The sequence below is a fragment of the Loxodonta africana genome, chromosome 2 (genome assembly GCF_030014295.1).
Source record: "Loxodonta africana isolate mLoxAfr1 chromosome 2, mLoxAfr1.hap2, whole genome shotgun sequence".
NCBI lineage: Eukaryota > Metazoa > Chordata > Mammalia > Proboscidea > Elephantidae > Loxodonta > Loxodonta africana.
In genome coordinates, this window is record NC_087343.1 from 169892524 (window position 1) to 169910628 (window position 18105).

The following is an 18105-nucleotide window of genomic DNA, read 5'->3' on the forward strand; positions in this document are numbered from 1 at the left end:
CCAACGGAGGGACCACTCAAGACCCTGGGGGTCACCCCCCCACACACACTTCAGCGCCTCCCAAGCCAGTCCCATGTCTACAGTCTGGGGTCTCCCCCACACCCAACCGTCCTACTACCTTGACCCTGCGCCTACCGCTCTGCTTCTCCTCCCTATCAGACCCCTATCATTTCTCCCGCATCTCTTTCCACGTGCCCATACCGGGACTGTCCCTCTGTTTTTCCTGACATGGCTGGCTTTCTGTCCTGTTTCAGACACCCCACCTCCCATCGATCTGCGGCTCCTCTGGTCCCGTCTCTTTCGTTTTACCCAGTCTGTCCCTTTCATGACAGTACTTGTAAACCCTTTAGGTCCTCCTTCATATGCCCCTACCCCCATGTTTGTCCCTCTGCGCCCTCGCCCCGTCTGTACTTATGTCGGCCCCCGGATGTCGTCCCTCGGTTCCCAGAGACTGTCCCTCCGTCCAGCCAGGACCCAGCTGACCATCCCTCCCCACCGCCAGGGAGTCTGCGGCCCGGCCCTCCTCCCTCGGCCGGCAACTCTTGCCTCTTCCACTTTCTCTACTTTGAACCCATCCCAGCAGAGTCCAGGAAGTAGCCAGGCGCCGGGAACTGGCGGCGGTAACGTCCAATGGGACGCGCCAGCGGCGGCGGCGGCCCCGCCCAGAGAACGAGCGAGGCCAATGGGCGCAAGGAGGCGGGACTTCCGCTGTCCCGCGGAGGGCGGGGGGTGGCGGGGGGAGAGAACTGTTGTGGTGCGGAGCGTTGGGCGGGCGGCGGCCGGGCGGCCCAGGGGCTGCCGCGGGACTCGGGGCGCAGCAGAGCGGCTGCAGGGGTGGGGCGGGCCGGACGCGCCGCGGGGCCCGGGCGCCGCGGGTTCGAGGCCGGGCCCCGCGCGGGGAGGCCGCGCCACCCCGGGAGAGCTGCCCAGCAGCGAGTTTGCCCTGCAGCCGAAAGAAGGCGGGAGCCGGCGGGGGCCCTCGAACCCCCCTGGCAAGCCGGGCTGGGAGTGCCTGGAGAGCGGCCGCTTCCTGGGGCACCCTCTCGGACGTCCCTGTCGGAGGGCGACCGTTCTGGGCCCCCGGCGGGAGACGCTCCGGGTGACCCCCGGCGGGGCCCTGCGAGCCGCGGGAGGCGGCCCCGGGGCCTCGAGAGGGGAGACAGGGGGTTTCCGGAGAAGCGGGCCAGGGGGCTGAAGGAGCCGGAGCGCGGCGGAGCGGGGCCGGGCCTCCCGGGCGCGGGGCAGGGCAGCGCCTCATCCGGAGACCGAGTCTGGGACCCTCGGGGACGGGGGTCTCAGCGACCTGCCCCGCAGGGAGCGCGGCCGCGGAGTGGCCTACCAGGGACCCTCCCCTCGCGGGGCCGGCCCGGGCCGGGGAGATGAACGGGTTCAGCACCGAGGAGGACAGCCGCGAAGGGCCCCCCGCCGCCCCCGCCGCCGCCCCGGGCTACGGCCAGAGCTGCTGCCTCATCGAGGACGGCGAGCGCTGCGTCCGGCCCGCGGGCAACGCCTCCTTCAGCAAGAGGGTCCAGAAGAGCATCTCGCAGAAGAAACTCAAGCTGGACATCGACAAGAGCGTGAGTCCGCCCCTCCGGGTCAGGGTCCCTGCGCCCAGCGGCTCCGGCCACTGCCCGGGCTGCCGTCCCGACTCCCGGGCCCTCCTCGCTCCCGGCCTCGCCGCCCTTTATCTCCCAAGCCGACGAGTTGGACTCGGAATTTCAAAGGCCGCTCCAGCGCTGACATGCCATGACTGTGATTGTGCCCAAATCCGGGGGGCGGGGAGGTTCCGAGGACTCTTCCTGCCTGGGAAGGTTGGACACCAGTTTTTGTCTTCTTTTATTGGTTTAGATACTAGAGCAGTGAGAGGTGACTTAATCTTGTTGGCCCACAAAGGAACAGGTATTGGGGAGGGGGTGATGAAGGGACCCGGCTCTTCTCCTGCTTACCCCCCAGCGTCCGGCAGCCTTGTTAGTCCTTCAGAAAAGGCAAGGTGACAGTTCGACCCTGGCCGCCGCGGCCTCAGTCTGTGCGGTGGGTCCCTGAGCTCGCTGCTTCAGAGGCAGCTGTGGGGAAATGGGTTCTTCAAGGATGTGGCAGAAAATAGTCAAGGCCAAGTCTTCGGTGTCAGTGTAACTGAAAGGAAAAAAAAAATCAATTTCCTTAGTGGTTGCCGCTTTAGAAATGCGGGGTTCTTTGTTGGGGGGGGGTGGAAAATTGATTTAAATTGGAATAGGATTGCCTCGTGTTTTGTGCCTAATTATAGGAAACTTTTCCTGTGTGATTTACCATTTCTAGTTAACAATTCTAAAGATGTGCCTATTGTCAACCAATTAAGAACTTTTTAGTTTGACATCTGTTGCAGCAATCCTTAAGTGGCTTCTTCATGATTAGGAATTAGAAATGAGTTAAGGGGGTATTTAATATTCTGGTTGACTGGCTTAGAGCTTAGATGGTTAACATCCATTCGCTTTTAGAATCAAAATTTTTCCACAGTTAGGGAAAATCAGAGAATCCTCATTGCTTTTTAAACTGAAAGGGAGACTATTTTTCACTTCTGATGTTGTAGTTGAGACACTGAAGGCCGGAGATAGAAAGGGGCATTGCTCAAAGTCACAGGGCACCTTAGAGGCTGGTACAGTTCTTAAACCCGTTGTCTAATTTACTGCCAAGTCCCATGCATAATCCTTGATTAAGTCTTTTATAAGTAAAACCTCTTCCCTGCTCTTTCGTCCAAGCTCTCCCACTCCCAGTTTTTGTTCTTTGTTTTTTGTTTGTTTGTTCCTTCAATTTAAGGATTATAATATATTTGCAGTTCTTGAAAGGAAAGGTGCCATTTTAAAATGGTTGGGGGTGAGCTAATGCCTTTTTTTTTTTTTTTAACTACAAATCTCTGAATGAATGAATGAATAGAATTCATCTGAGAGCAAACAACTGTCTAGACACCAGGGAGGTCCCTAATTGGCAACAAGGTGTTGAAGTAAAATACTTCTTTCTAGAACAGCAATGAATTCATCCACTTGGAATCTGCCTTCTGTGTAGGTTGTTGGGAGCCTTTACTTGAGCAGATTATAACAATAATATTTTCCAGTCCTTAAAAAAAAAAAGAGTAGTTTTCAGTCCCTTTAAACCTTTGAATGCCCTTACATCTGAACGATTTTGCTGCTGCGACTGGGGCTCCATTTACCCAGTGACTCCAGTGGAGAGCCTGTGTTGAGCTATGTTGATAATTTCACACGCACTGCCTAGAAGAGAAGCAGCTGAACCTAGCTCTAGCATTCCCCAAAGGTAATGCTCCTGGAACAGTAGGTTTTTGAGGTGGAATCACTCACAATTTGTTTCAAGGTGGTGTTGTATAGTCATTATTTCTGAAAGGAATTCTATTTCATTCTCACAGGCTTGGGCAGGCATTCAATTCTAAGTAAATGCTGTGTTACAAGAATTTTTAGCTGTTGCAGAAATTGAGACGGGAAAAAGATACTACAGCCTTTGCTGCCACTACCGCCCCCTCTAAAAGGCCACTGATCTCTGGAATTTCTCAAAACCAGTATGTTGGTTTGGTTATGGAGAAATAATGCTTCTTTACATTAAAAAAGGGTCTAACAGAGAAACTTCTTAAACAACAGCACCAAAAATCAGATTCAAGTGATTTGACTTTTTATATGTAGACATTGGCGGTGTTTTGTGCTTTATTAAAAGATATAACATGCTTTCAAACATCCTCTAATTGATGCATTTCTGTTTTTTTGTTTTTGTTTTTTTTCCTGGAGAAAAGTGGAAGTTGAGAATAGTATAAAGCAAAATGTTGGGGTAGGAAAGGACATATGCTAGGGGTCAGAAGGCCTGCATGACCTTGGCCAGGTCATTTCTCTGCTCTGGGTAGCTCAGTGTACCCCTGTAGAAAATGAGATTGGGACAGGTGATTGCTAAGTTCTCTAGCTAGAATTCTATTGTTCTGGTGTCCTGACCTGAAATCTTCTAGTCAGAGCTTTAGGAGATCACCCATCTTGCCCTTCTACCAAGTTTATCACCCTGTGAACTTGAAGAGCAGCTTAGTTTCTCAGTGTGTGCATGTGGGCTAGCTAACAAGGGTCAGCTTCCCCTCAGGGATATGCAGTATGCCATGGGTATGCTTTCTTCCCTGAAAAAAACATGTCCGGTAATATCTACATCAACCAGGTGGGATTCTTTGAGACAGTGGCATGTACTATATCTGAGAGCCCTTTGACAGAGTTGAATCTGGCAAAGATATGCCCATTTGTAACCATATCTAAACGGTGGTTTTACTGGCTAAAGCTGCTCCTAGATGTAGGGGACTGCCTGTATTTTGACGTAGCAAGTCTTTATTAAGGACCCACTGTCTGCAAGACACCATCACAGTATAAACTTAAGGCTACTCCTGACTCATTAACCCAACCACATGAAAGTAATTATTCATCTGAATAGTTTTCAATATTTTCTCCATGAAAAGCCTTGAATTAATTGATGCTGATTTCCTGTCTGCTTACTTTTATCTTTAAGAATTTAAGGAATAAACTCAAATTCAGAAGTCTCTCCAAAACATTTGTGCAACATCTGTTTCAATGTCAACAATCCCACATCATTTACACAGGCATTCTGGTTCTGTAAGATTTTTCTATTGTTTCCTCAGCCAACTGTGGTACTCCCATTCTTAAATAAAAGCATATTCCTCACATCTTAGCTGCTGTTGCCCCCTTCACTTGCTATTATGCCCCCAGCCTGTATTAGAAAATCAGCAATAGTATCCAGCTCCTTTTATGGGGCTCCACCTTGTGAGAATTTCTGCATCTCTTTCCATTTCTCTTTGTGGATCAGATGTAAAGTTATGCAAAAGTTATAAATTGATACATGGAAATAAAAGTTTTTTAGAGAGTTCTTATCCTACAATAGTAACTATCGCCAATGTAAAAATAGGATGTCCCATATACTGTTACCACCATCCCTTCTTTTCTGCTTTCTTTTTTTTTTTTTTTCTCAGGGTGATGCATTCCAGCCCACTGTAAGTTTATAATTCTTACAAGTCTTCTAAAAATATCACATCACTCCCTACATCAAAAGCCCTGGGGGACTCTGCCTTGTCTGAAGGAAAGTCCAAGCTACTCTCACCCCCCTCCCCACCTCCGAGTCTCTCATCACTCTCCAACATGGGCAGTCACCCCCACCCAGTTGACACCGTCAGCCCTGGGCCTCCTCACTCACCCCTTCTGTCATCCTCATTTGATACATCCAAGTCTTGGCTCTCCTTCCCATCTGGAATGCTTCCTGTCTGCCTGACAAATCTCCCTTCTCATCGGGGGCGGCCACTCTGACCATCTTAGCCGCAGGGATCTTTCCCTTTGCTGAACCTGTACCATTTATTGTCTTCTGCATTCAGTGGGGACTTGGTGTATAATACACAGCGCAATGTGGTGTTAGCTTTCTCTGTGTGTTTCTTGTTCAGCAACTCAGTAGTCAGCTTCTTGAAATTATGGCCTGCATCTTGTTCCTTCCACTTCTCCGATGCTTTGCAAAAGAGAGGGGCCCATAATTTGACAGATATCTGTTGATGTTTCCGTAGAATTGGCAACTCTGATTTTGCTTTGCTTCCCATCAGGTAAGGCACCTATATATCTGCGATTTCCACAAAAATTTCATCCAGAGCGTACGAAATAAAAGGAAGAGGAAGACAAGTGACGATGGTGGAGATTCTCCTGAGCATGACACTGATATACCTGAGGTAAACGTTGGAATAACCAACCCGAGAAAGCTGGAAGAATGGATTCTAATCTGATCCTTACCTCTGGCCTGGTCTCATTTTTGTGCTGAGCAGTCATTTTAGTCCCCTTTGCTTTGCTGTAGTTTATTTGAAGAGCAAATCGTAGTAATATTGAATCTGAGAGCTGAAAGCTGAGAAATCCTCTGGTCTAACTGCCCCATCGTTTTACAGACAGGCGTTGAGACCCAAAGTTACACGTATAGTCTGGAGGCTCTGGTCAGTGCCCCTGCCAGTAAACAGGCCACACTGTCTTTCTCCAAGAAGCCCCTGACAGATGCTTTAATCAACTACAGTGTCAAATTTTTTTAAACTTTGTTTTTGCCATTAAACTTGGAGACTGTATATGCTTTGGGGAAGTCACTTCCTCTGTTTCCTGGTCTGTAAAATGAGGGTGTGAGTTCTGAGCTCTTGCCAGCTCTGATTTTCTGTCACTCTCTGACTCTGTGATTCCTGGTGTAGACTTGTTCTCACAGATCCATACCATAGTCAGTTGTACTAGACCAGGGTTTCTTAGTCTGCGCACTGTTGACAATGAGGCCAGATAATTCTTTGTTGTGGGTGCTGTCCAGTGAATTGTAGGATGTTTAGCAACAGCACTGGCAAGTGGGTACTAGATGCCAGTTGTACCAACCCATGGGTCATGACAATCCAAAAAAAAAATGTCTGCAGACATTGGTATGTGTCCCCTGCGGGGCAAAATATCCCCCATTGAGAACCACTGCTTTAGACGATGAGATCAAGGCTTCTCAAACCAGAAGGCTGCCTTTCCTTCAAGCTGCCAGTGTCTATTAAGCAAGGCTCCAGGAAGGAATATTAGATTTTCTGTCTAAATTGTTTTCACTTAAGACCCAGCAAAAGAAAAACGGTTTATCGCGTACATTGAATATTTGATGCATGAATATTTCATAAGGCAACTGCCTGTTAGCACTCACAGTGAAAATGACTGTGTAGGAATAGAAAGAGTAGGCGGGCCATTGTCTGCAGATGTGGAGGAGATCTTTTAAAACACGGCCCTTTTGCTCTACCCTTCCCCGTGTCCCCTTTTCCAGCATTGGTTTACAGTATCTTTCTGTTGCCTTTAGCAGTGTTATTATTATTTTATAGAGAAATGAATGTATTCAATTTTTAAATGCTTTTCACACACATAAAAAAAAAAGTTTTGAGGAATGTTTTGAAAAGAATGAAGGACTTTGGCCCCTCCTATTTATCGTTCATTTTGTTTTAAAGTGCTGTCCACCTGCCTGAAGCAAGAACATCTCTTTTAGAGGCAGGTAAAGGCAGCCCAGCTTTCTGGGCCTTCAATATCTCATGACTGTGCAGCTTTCCTCTCTTCTGTGTTAGAACAAAAGGGGCCCCTTTCCTCTGTTATCCAGTCATCTGTGGAGACCCTGACCATAACCTGCTGATTTGTACATTCACTACAGTATCTTTTGAGCTTTCTCTGGAGGGCTGTTAAGAATTCAAGTGCCTGAAGGATGAGTCTAGAAAAGAACTATTTTGAGAATAGCAGCTCTTCCAGTTGCCATCCTTCGTGCCCATCTCTCCAGTCTGCTGCCAAGTGCTGGTATATATTCCTTCAGGACGCCTCTCTGGTTTTGCCTTTCCTCTTCATCCTTGATGCCCCTCCCCATCACCACCCCCGCAAAACTCAACTTCATCCTCTCATTTCTGGACCATTGCTATAGCATCTCCATCCACCCCCTATCAGTCTTCCCAGCAACCCCCACCAGATCCATCTTCCCGAAGCATTACCCTCCACCACCTCTGATGGCTCCTTCTGCTTTGCAAGACATGCCGCCAGTCTCACCTTTCAAATCCACCCAGATTGCCTGTGACCCCCTAGCCTGTCTGTCCATCTCCTGTCTTTCAGCGGTCATGATCTCCCTCATTCCCTCCTGTCCTAATGCCTTCTAAACCCTGCCTCTCCCAAGCTTAAGCCTCACCCCCTCCAGTTGCCTTCTGGGGCCACCCTATCCCACCAGAATTCCTTTTTACTGTTAGTTTTGTCCTCCCAGGGAGATACTAGTCCTCAAAGGGTTATTTCTAAGACTTCTTTTGTAGCCCTCCCACTCCCACCTCCACCTAGTGTAGTGCTAGGCACACAGTGGGCTGCTGGTGAGACCTGGCTGGCTGGTTGATGGATAATATGTTTCTCCTCTTCTCTCTAGGTCGATCTATTCCAGCTGCAGGTGAACACTCTCCGACGTTATAAACGACACTACAAATTGCAGACCAGACCAGGCTTCAATAAGGCCCAGCTAGCAGAAGTAGGTAGACAAAATTGCCTTCTAAAAGGAGAGTCAGCACTGTGCTTCTGATGGTGGGCCTTGACTCTCCGCTGTTGCTCTGTGTGTGTGTGTGTGTGTGTGTGTGTGTGTGTGTGTGTGTGTGTTAGTCCTAATCCCTTCAGCTCTGGCGTGACTCCCCATTCTCCGTTGCACAGTTTAGAATCCCATAGCCTTTAGATTTGGGAGGGCCCATTTCCAGAAAAGAAACCATGGCACAGAGAGAAGAAATGACTTGCCTAAAAACACACAGCAAGTTGGTGGCAGAATCAGGCCTAGAATCTCAGGATTCCAAGTCCTGAGTTTTTCTTTGCTTGAAACTTGTTATGCGTAATTCCTTATAGATATGTCCTTTGTATATATCAGATGCATCGGGTTAGTCACCTCAAAACTTGCGCTAACATCCTGCAGGATTATTTTTCTTTCGTTTCTTTTTTTTCTTGATATCTTTTATACAGATGTTGGTAATGGAAGTACACTTGGTATAATGAATAGAGTCCAAGAAAGCTTTCTCCTACCCTGAGTCCTTAACATGGTTTGCAGGTGGGAAAAAAGTACATGTTCCACTGGCCATTTTTTTAATATGTTGACAGCCTCGCTTGATACTTCTGCCCTGTTGGCATGTTTGTGGACACTCTCTCATCCCTTTTTTATTTGTGTGTTTTTCTGTCTATTGTAGAAAAGTTGAAAAATGGAGAAAAGAAAAATACAGTCTTACCACTGAGATTAGAGATAACCACTCTATTTCAAGTTTTCTCTCTCTCTCTCATCTGTCCCAGCCACCTCAAGCCATTCATTCCAAGATTCCCCTAAAGGCTTATAGCCGGGATTGTTTTGGTCTTCCCAGTGAGGTTTCTTACTAATCTGTCATTTTTCTTAAAACTCTCCTTCACCAATGACTGGATAAAACATAGGTGCACACAAACCTTTTCTACTTTAAGATAACATGGCCATTTGCCAGTGTTCACCCCTGGTGGATGGGACAGAATGAGGTGAGGCAAGAAACTTGTACTCTCAGGACTTGGAATATTTTTTTCAAGGACAGGAATATATAATAAATGATGAGTTTCCCTTCAAACCTGATATGTCTCATAAGAGGCAGTTGTGTACTGTTTAGAGGAATTCTTGGACTGAAACGCTCTTATCTGTTAGATTGTCTGTTCATTTGACACAACTAAAAAAGATAAGTTTCTGCCCAGTTCCAGGGCTTGAGAGGGTATGATAGCAGCTTGCCAACCAGAGCAGTCCCGGTCTTTGCCTCCATGGGGACAGCTGGCACTCATGGAAATAGAACTGCACCTTGGGAGTGTTGTGGGTTAAATTGCCTCTTTTGGAAGCCTGGAAACCACCTAAACCCCTGGGAGAGAAGGACATTCTGGGATCTTGGCAGTACTTCCTGCTCATTTGTTGGGATTTAGCTGTAGTTGGGAAGCACCATTAGCACAATTTGTGGACCTAGTATTACCTGGTTGATGGGACTCTGTTTTTGCCCCCATGTAGACTGTCAGCCGACACTTCAGAAACATACCTGTGAATGAAAAAGAGACCCTCGCCTACTTCATCTACATGGTGAAGAGTAACAAGAGTAGACTGGATCAGAAATCGGAGGGAGGCAAACAGCTCGAGTGAAGGTGAAGTGCATCCTAAAGGCATGAAATATGCTTAATGCACAGGTGATATCAGCTACCGTTAAGCCCATAAAGACTGTTAAAATTTTATTGTAAATAAAAAAGTTTGATGAGTACTGTAAATCTTTTTGGTCAGGAGAATTACGTTCTCATGATTCAGCATGTGTATAGAAAGAATTTCTTTTAAAAAAAATTGGATCATAAAAAGATTGAAAGAATACGTATTGCAGCATTTAACAAAGCATTAAGTCAGTTCTACTGGAAATGTGGGATAAAACATATTTTGGTCGTCACGTTGTAGTAGCAGGCCACCATGTGTGAGACATAGCCCGGGAATAGCAGTGAGGTACAGCTGAAGGTGGAGGTGCATGAGCAGACCCAGATCTGGACTTGCACGCTGCCAACTGGGGATATAGATGTTCCCCTTTGTTGCAAGCTTTGTAGTTTATCAGCAAATCAGTTGGACACTGGTCCCCTCATCGCCCTGTGCCTTGTACACAGTAGGCACCCAGCCAGTATTTGGCGGTTAATTGAGCTGTCACTAACAGTGCCAGCCTTGTAACAGCTGCTTCACACCTCTACTTACTGAGACTCTGCCATTTCTGTTGCTTGCCATTTAACTGCTAGAGTGTGGAGGGAGCCCTGACACCCAACAGGGAGATTTCACATCAAAGGAGGACTTCAGGGCAGTTGCATGTGCAAAGCTGTATTTGTCAAGGTTCCAGAAACACTGATATAAAGACCATCACAGGAAATGCAGTCCTTTGCACGCCCCTGTCTGCTTCAGTCTGGGGTGAAATTGCATATTACAACTTCAGCCATTCTCCTGGGCAGTAAATGCTTTGACAAACGGAGATGTTCAGTGACTTGGGGCTAATATCTCAGAAGTACTAATGCTCAGTTCACAACCACCAAGAAAGCTGCCAAGGACCAAGTAGGAGAAGTTGAGCTCTGGGAGTGGAAGTGTGGCTGGCCTTGACCCCCGGGCTCTGAGGTCAGCAGCAAATCATGGGTTTAAGCAACAAAGGCCAGTGCTATCTGATGCTCATATTTGTGAGTAATTTGTCTCCCCATTAGGGGGAAAGATTGCTAAAATTATTTTTTAAAAAAAGGATTAATAATTAACTGATTTTTTTTTATGTTCAAAAAGTCAGATTCCTCTATCTAATTATATCAGAGCCAAAGTATCCTGTAAAAACAAAGCTTTATACCCAAAAGTATACTTTTGCAAAATTCTGTAATCAGGGTGTTGAGGGGCAGAGGGTATTGGTAGGGGAGTGGGAGAAAAAGAAAAGGATTTGGATTCGAATTTCTGACCATCTGGATGTATATTATGGTCAAAAGTGTCATTTTCCAACTCAGTTTCAATTCTGAGTTCTTTCTTAAGCCTTAAATAATAAAAGGAGCAGCGGACAGCCGGGCCTGGCAGAGAGTTTTAATGTCTCGTAGATGGCTTAATCTCAGCACCAACATACAGAAGTCAGGACTAAAATCCCAGGGAAGCAGGGTGGCAGAGTGTCTGGAGGCCTCAGTTCCCTGGAGCAGAGTGCGTGCCCTCTGTGGATGGGCACAGGGCACCACGAACTAAAATGCAGTGTATCCCATTGCAGCCAAGCTTTTACCAGTGTTCAGCATGCATGCTTAGCAGATCGCTGCCTTTTTAAATATGTGTAAATGAATGTACATAGAATATACTCTGGACTGTGTGGGGATCTTATTTTGATATGCCTCCTGGCTCTAGAGGGCAGGTTAGGGTGCTCTCAATCAAGGTGTTTTCAATCATTCAGATTCAGTGTGTATTTTGAGGTCTTCTCACTACTTATAGCTCAAGTATGCTGATGCAGGCATCCCAAAGGGTCAAAGATATGTAGCTTATTTGGGCTTTTCCCTGACAGGCTGAGTTAGAAAGGCTCTGAAGGAGTCAAACACCAAGGCCACTTTGCCAGGACAGAGTGTTTTCTCTGGAAATGTCCATGTCTTACAGAAGAAAACAGTGTATCTTTCTAATGTTTAAACCAAAAATGTCAGACAGGGCAGACATGTCACTGCTTCTTTAACAGCAAATCTGTTTTCCCAGTTGAGGCAGCAATACATTTCTTTGCAGGAAGACATGGTGTTAGGATCAATCTGTTCAAGTGTGTCTGTAAGAATACTTCCGTTCTAAAGTGAAGCCTGGGGAAACTTTTCACCTTCAGCCAGATGCCGTGCACACTCAAGTCCCATACCGTCTTTCCTCTAAAGGAAGGTGCTTTTGGAAAGTGGAGGTTGTGGGTATCTTTTCATTCTTTGAAAACAGATCAGGAGAGAGAAAAGACAGCTGTCTGAACTTAAGTTTTTTCCATGTGCAGAAATTTGTTCTCTCATCAAACCACTTGCCTTAGTCTCTCCTGCAGTTACTGATGACTTGATCTGTGGCCACAAGACTTCTGCCTGTGAGAAATGGCCAGACCTCCAGAGCAACAGGGTCTGGCTTCAGGGAGTAGTGGGGTTTTGGGAAAGCAATGTTCATCTCGGTTGCCTGCATTTTTATACCACCTGTCAAGGACTCTTCCACTTTCTCCACGTGTAACGTTGCAGCATTGCCTTTTCTCCTCTTGGTGCTCCTGGGCAAAACTGGAATTTGAAATTTAGAACTGGCATTGTTGTCTCTTTAAAGAGTACAGTTCCTGCCTCCGTTCCAGCCTGGTATGGTTCTTTCATATGCCTGAAGGTTGTCCCATGCAAACGCCAGTATCCTGCCATTCACGTTTCTTCGTTTTAAGGTTTTTAAAAAACAAATGGACAACTGTTCATTTCGGTGAACAAACTCTTAGTTTGGCAACCGCATGTGAAAAAGATCATAGCTGAATCCCATGAAATATTGAAAACCAAAGGATTCGAGACTGGTGTTGTAAAATAAAGAATTTCACTTATGTGTTACAGCCGCCAAGCTGTTAGATGTTCCTATAATAGCTAAAGAGTCACTGCTAGTCTTTCAGAGAAAAGATATTAATAATTGTTTGCAACTGTAATGTTATGTCTAACCTTGGCATTTTGGCTGTTTATTTTGTGGGAACTTTTTTGTTAATATCTTGCAGAACAACAGCCTGGTAGAAGGGAGAAGGTAGGAGAGAGAGGGAACTTACTCTGGGGGTCTTGCCTTTTGAAATAGGCTGCCCTGGGTACAGATCCCGGAGTGGTTGCATTATGGAAACTATCTGAAGGCTCTCAATCATTACAATGGCAAGATCCAAGTGGGGAAGGGCCTTTAAGTCATCTAGTCCAGTCTCCCCATAGGTGCTTACATTCTGCTTACAACCGTCCCACCATGGGGTTGAGCAGTCTGGGCTTAAACACCTCTGAGGACAAAGAACTCACTACCTCTTGGGGAAGCCTGTTCTATCTTTGTAAACCTCTGGCTTTTTTCTGTGTTCTCTGTAAATTTCCATCTTAGTCTCCACCTCATCAGGCCACATGAAACAAGTTGTTCATCTTGGCCAATGACCTAACTGCTGGCACTATCCCAGGGCCTAGTGTTTGTCATTTGGAAAGGAGCAGCTAGAAAATAGGCACACTTTGTCTTGTATCTGACACAAGACTGTTCTTCCCCTGAGTATTGGTCCGTTTAGTTCCTTGTTGGAAAATGTTGAAGGACCCCCATCAGCCTTCTTGTACTTACTTGTTCTTGCTGAAGCTGGTAGACTGGGATGGGGGAAGGGTGTTAAGCACCTGCTAAAAAAAATAACCTAAAACAGGACTTAGTTCTGTGCCGCCCCACAAAAATTGATGTTGACAGCCTCACTTAGGAAAAACTTCAGCTAGATTTTTAAATATTACCATTGCTCCATGTGGAATTTAAAGGCTCCATGGCTGCCAAGGGCTGGCACCTTAATACAGTTCCTACAAGGACTTCACACCATTTTTATTGAGAAAACAAAGCTTAGGAACTTGAGGAAACCACATCTCAGGCTCTGAGAAAAGCCCATATTTTCAGGCTGGAAACTCTGTTAAGGGTGCTGGGGTCCAATCATCCATTTTTAGAGATGGGGAAACTAGAATTGAAAAAGCCCTGCCTGAAGTCCCAAACAACTGGACTGACCTCTAAGTTCTCCTGCTTGTCCAGCTCTCTCATCACTGTCGGGCTTGCAGGCTGATTTTCAGTCCAGCCTGAAGTCAGCTGCCCTCAGACTCTTGAGACCTTGCAGCTGAGCAGTTTGCCAAGGCTAACCTGGCTCTCAAGGACTGTGAACCAACCTGCAGAACTCAAGGTTGGGTGAAATGATTAGGAAAGCCCCCAGTTGGGTTTTGCGAAACGAATGGTAGGGGAGAACAGATCTAGCCTAAGATCAGGATGCAGGAGCCCTGGTGGGAGATGAAGGGTTGTCCCAGAATCCAAATTCTCATGGAATGGGGTTGGTCTGGGATTTTTTGGTCAGACTTTGGCTTTTCAGGCAGTCCTTTGAGGTTGTGTAATTCAGTTGGCCCTGACTTGGACAGACCCCGTTCCGTGTGCCTGCAATTTGCAGCCTCGCAGACCCTGTTCCTGAGCTAGGCAGTTAACTGAAGGACACCAGAGCTCAGGGTCATGCCCTGGGAAGCATGGTGCCTTAGGGGGTGCCTTTTTATTTCCTTTCATTTTATTACAGACTGTTTCCACGCTTATGGTGAGGAAGGGTTTTGAGGTAGACCCTGGGGCAAGGTGGGACCCATTCTTAAGGTAAAAATGTCTACTATCAGTTCTTTCGTCTAGCCTGCATCTTTACACAGAATCCATTTGCTTGCCTCACTTAATGAACACATCTGCCAGTGACAGAGGGTTGTACAGGATCCCTTATTTTACATTTCTATTGTCCATTATGCCCATCGGAGTGCATTTTGGGGAGTTTGTTTTTGGGTTTGTTTGCTTTTTTTTTTTTTCTTTTTCTTTCATTTTTTAACTGCCTTATTGAAAAGCAAGTGCCCTTCCATTCCAGGCTTCCTCTTGTTGTACTTGTTTCCTACCAAATTTGGGAGATCATTTGTATTTTGATTTTTGTAACCTATGGCTCTGTACTGTTGAAAGGCTCTCAATTCTGTGGGGTCTCCTTAGTATGTATGTGACTTTTCATGTTGTAATATCACACAGATGGGACGGCCCAACTTTTGCTCTTAATAAACAATCTGAATGAATAACAAGAGACATGCTCTGTTTTTCCCTTTGAATGTCCTTGCCATTTGGTCCCTGGCTGTATAATACAGTGATTGGTGGCAGTAGTCTTTCTTCCCCGGCAACAAGTACTAGCACCTCTACCCCCCTCCAATTCCCTTCACTCCAAGTGAGTGTAGAATCACAGGAGGGTGGCCCCAGGTTCTAGGCCTGCTCTCCCATCCCTCCCCATGGAAGGAGACCTGCTGGAGTTGGTCTCCTGAGTCTGGGGTCCAACGGCCACATGGTGTACCTGACAATGCTGTGCAGGTAGCTTTGCTCTCTGGGTCCTTGGTTCTCCATCTGTAAAGTCAGAATACTAAGTAAGCTGCAATGCTGCTGCCCATGTGCCCAGCTCTTGTGATTTGACAAGGGGATCTGGAAATCCAGACCTTTATGTAAATATCCCAATGTTTAAATGTCTCAAAAACTGGCTGTTTTTCACCCATAGTAGATCCTTGCTGGAAACCCTGGTGGCGTAGTGGTTAAGTGCTTCAGCTGCTAACCAAAGGGTAGGCAGTTTGAATCCGCCAGGCACTCCTTGGAAACTCTATGGGGCAGTTCTACTCTGTCCTATAGGGTCGCTATGAGTCAGAATCGACTTGACAGCACTGGGTTTGGGGTTTTTTGGGGGGGGGAGGTTTAGAGCCTTTCTATTTAAAGTTGGGCCATCACCTGAACACTTGTTTGAAATACAGAATCTCGGCCCCACTCTCTTACACCTCATCTATGGAATCAGAATCTGCATTTTAACAAGGTCCCCATGGGCACACTGCTTTTCGAGAGCTGTATGACAGAGTTATATTGATGGAGATCCCTCAGGCCTAGAGCCGTGAAGCCCCTACCCGGCCTCACACTGCTCGACAAGGAGCAGAAGACGCCTCAGACTCAGGTCTTCGTGTCATATGTGTCACTACTGCCACTTTGCCACACCTCTTGCTCAGCCAAATGAAAGGGAAGAAATGCAGTGAATATTTTCCTTCATTGGATTAGTTAAATAGGAGTAGTAATACATGCCAACTCTAAAACTGTAAATAGCACAGAAGTTTAAAAAGTGCAGGCCCTCTCCCTACCTCCATCCTCATCTTCTCATTCCACTCCCCTGTAAACAGTGTGGACGGTGGCTTTTCGTGAGGCATTGGGGGTGGGGGGGACACTGGATCTCACCAGGAGCCCCAGGATTATAGCTGAAGGACACCATCTGAACTTGAGCTCCTCACTTAAAGGCTGCCTGGGTTGATTTCCTTTAGAAAGCAAGGGAAGTTCCAACTTTCATACATGTTCTCTTCATTTGAGCTACAACATAGTTATTTCCACTCCTCTGGCACTGGGTTTGGTGTTGTTTTTTTGTTTTTTTTTTTTTTTTTGGTTTATCACATTCTTTTATATCTAACCACTGAAGGTGTCCCAGCCATCCTTTGACCCCTCATACACTGAACCCCAAAGAGGTGCTTTATCCCCAAGCTTCCCCCAAACTGACTGACCCTTGCTGCAGTAGACATTCCTTGAGGATCCACAGACATTGGTTTTGGTGGAAGGATGAACCCACATCTTAATGTAGCTTTAGAGCAGAAGATTCAGCAGGAACCAGACTCCTTTTTTTTTTTTTTTCAACATAGGCCTTTAGACTATCAAATATCAGATCATCTGAGGTCCAGTGTTTTTCAAAGTGTGGTACTTGCCACCCACTCCCATAGAACCTCATAAGAACCCCATTAACAACGCCATTGCCTGGGCTCCCTCTTAGACTCTCAGAATGAGAATCTCCCAGGGTGAATCCCAAGAATATGAACTTTAACTTTGAATTCTTCCAGATGAGATTTAAGCTCACTAAGATTTGAGAAGCACTAAACTGACCCAGGGGGTTCCAAGTCCCAGTCCAGAAATGAGCAGCTTCAGCCTCATCCGAAATACCTACTAAAAGTTCCCCGTGTGAGCTCCTAAATAAGACTCTTTCCTCCAGCGGGGCCCAGGAAGCTGCATCTTGACAAAAGCCCCAGGTAATTTTATGCACATCTGTGTTTTTTTTTCTGTGTTTAGGAATCTCTGAGTCTAACATCCTAAAAGCCAGGGAGGAAAAGTAGCCGTGTTCAAGGTCAGATATGCCAGAGCCTGAGCAATTCAGTGGCATACACAGCCACAAAGACATTATACAGATCAATCATTCCATGAATGATTTTATGTCCAGGTAAAACCAGTGTGAAAATAATCTGCAGTTTCTAGCATGGTGCCTGGCATGTAGGAGGACGCTATAAATGCCTGGAATTGAATCTTTTCCATTTACCTAGCAGTTGTTTTCAGTTTGTGAGTATCTCCTACTTCCAGAAATAATAATAGCTATCAAGCGCAAAGTTCATGCCAGACAACATGCTAATAGTTTTAGATGCATTAATTCATCTAATCTCACTATAATCATATAAAGTAGGAACTGTTATTAACTTCAATTTATAGAGGTGTAAATGCAGACTCAGAGAGGCAAAAAACTTGCCCAAGTAACAAGGAGAGCTAGCAGCACACCTGGGATTGGATCCAAGGTTCGTCTGGCCCTAGGCATGCTGTTGTCAACCCCACCGTCGACTCAGAAATGCCTGGCTTTGAAGCAGGGCTTACCCTTGTCCTGGTCAACTAGATTTACTAAGCTTCAATGGGGGATTCCTAAATCACTAAGATTCTAATTAGGAAACATAATAGGGTTTAATGGAGGTTAGAAGGAGCCCTAGTGGTGCCATGGTTAAAGCATTCGGCTGCTAACTGAAAGGTCGGTGGTTCAAACCCACCAGCCGCTTCACAGGAGAAAGATGTGGCAGTCCACTCCCATAAAGACTACAACCTAGGAGATCCTATGCGGCAGTTCTACTCTGTCCTATAGGGTTGCTATGAGTCGGAATCGACTCAACGGCGGCGGGGTGTTTTGGTTAATGGAGGTTAACAAGGTACATCTAACCTTCTAAAAAAACCTTCTAGCCAGGTTTAAACTTACCAGAGCTGAACAGAGATTAACAACCCCAGGAGGTGTAAAGGCACCTGCGTGATTTAATGGGGTTAATGAAAATGTCAGAGAATGGCCAAGAGGGACAAAACTGGAGCATGCCACTGTTAACAAGCCTATCCAGTGGAGGTTAACAGACATTTATTAAACAGATCAAGTCTGCCCTGCCCTGCCCTGCTCTGGCACCACAGGGGTGTCAAGTAAAAAGGCCTCCATCATGATGCCAACTGTGATTACCCGTGGTTGGTGGGATTTGGATTGAATTC

General features: G+C 46.4%; 1 protein-coding gene across 1 annotated transcript; it reads left to right on the top strand.

Annotated features, from left to right (window-relative positions):
- Positions 1-930: 930 nt before the first annotated feature.
- On the top strand, positions 931-14840 carry SAP30L (SAP30 like). Its single transcript, XM_003404619.4, has 4 exons — positions 931-1577; positions 5612-5734; positions 7942-8040; positions 9559-14840. Exons 1-4 carry the CDS (start codon positions 1380-1382, stop codon positions 9685-9687), a joined length of 549 nt encoding a protein of 182 aa, XP_003404667.1. The 5' UTR covers positions 931-1379; the 3' UTR covers positions 9688-14840.
- The last annotated feature ends 3265 nt before the right edge of the window (positions 14841-18105 follow it).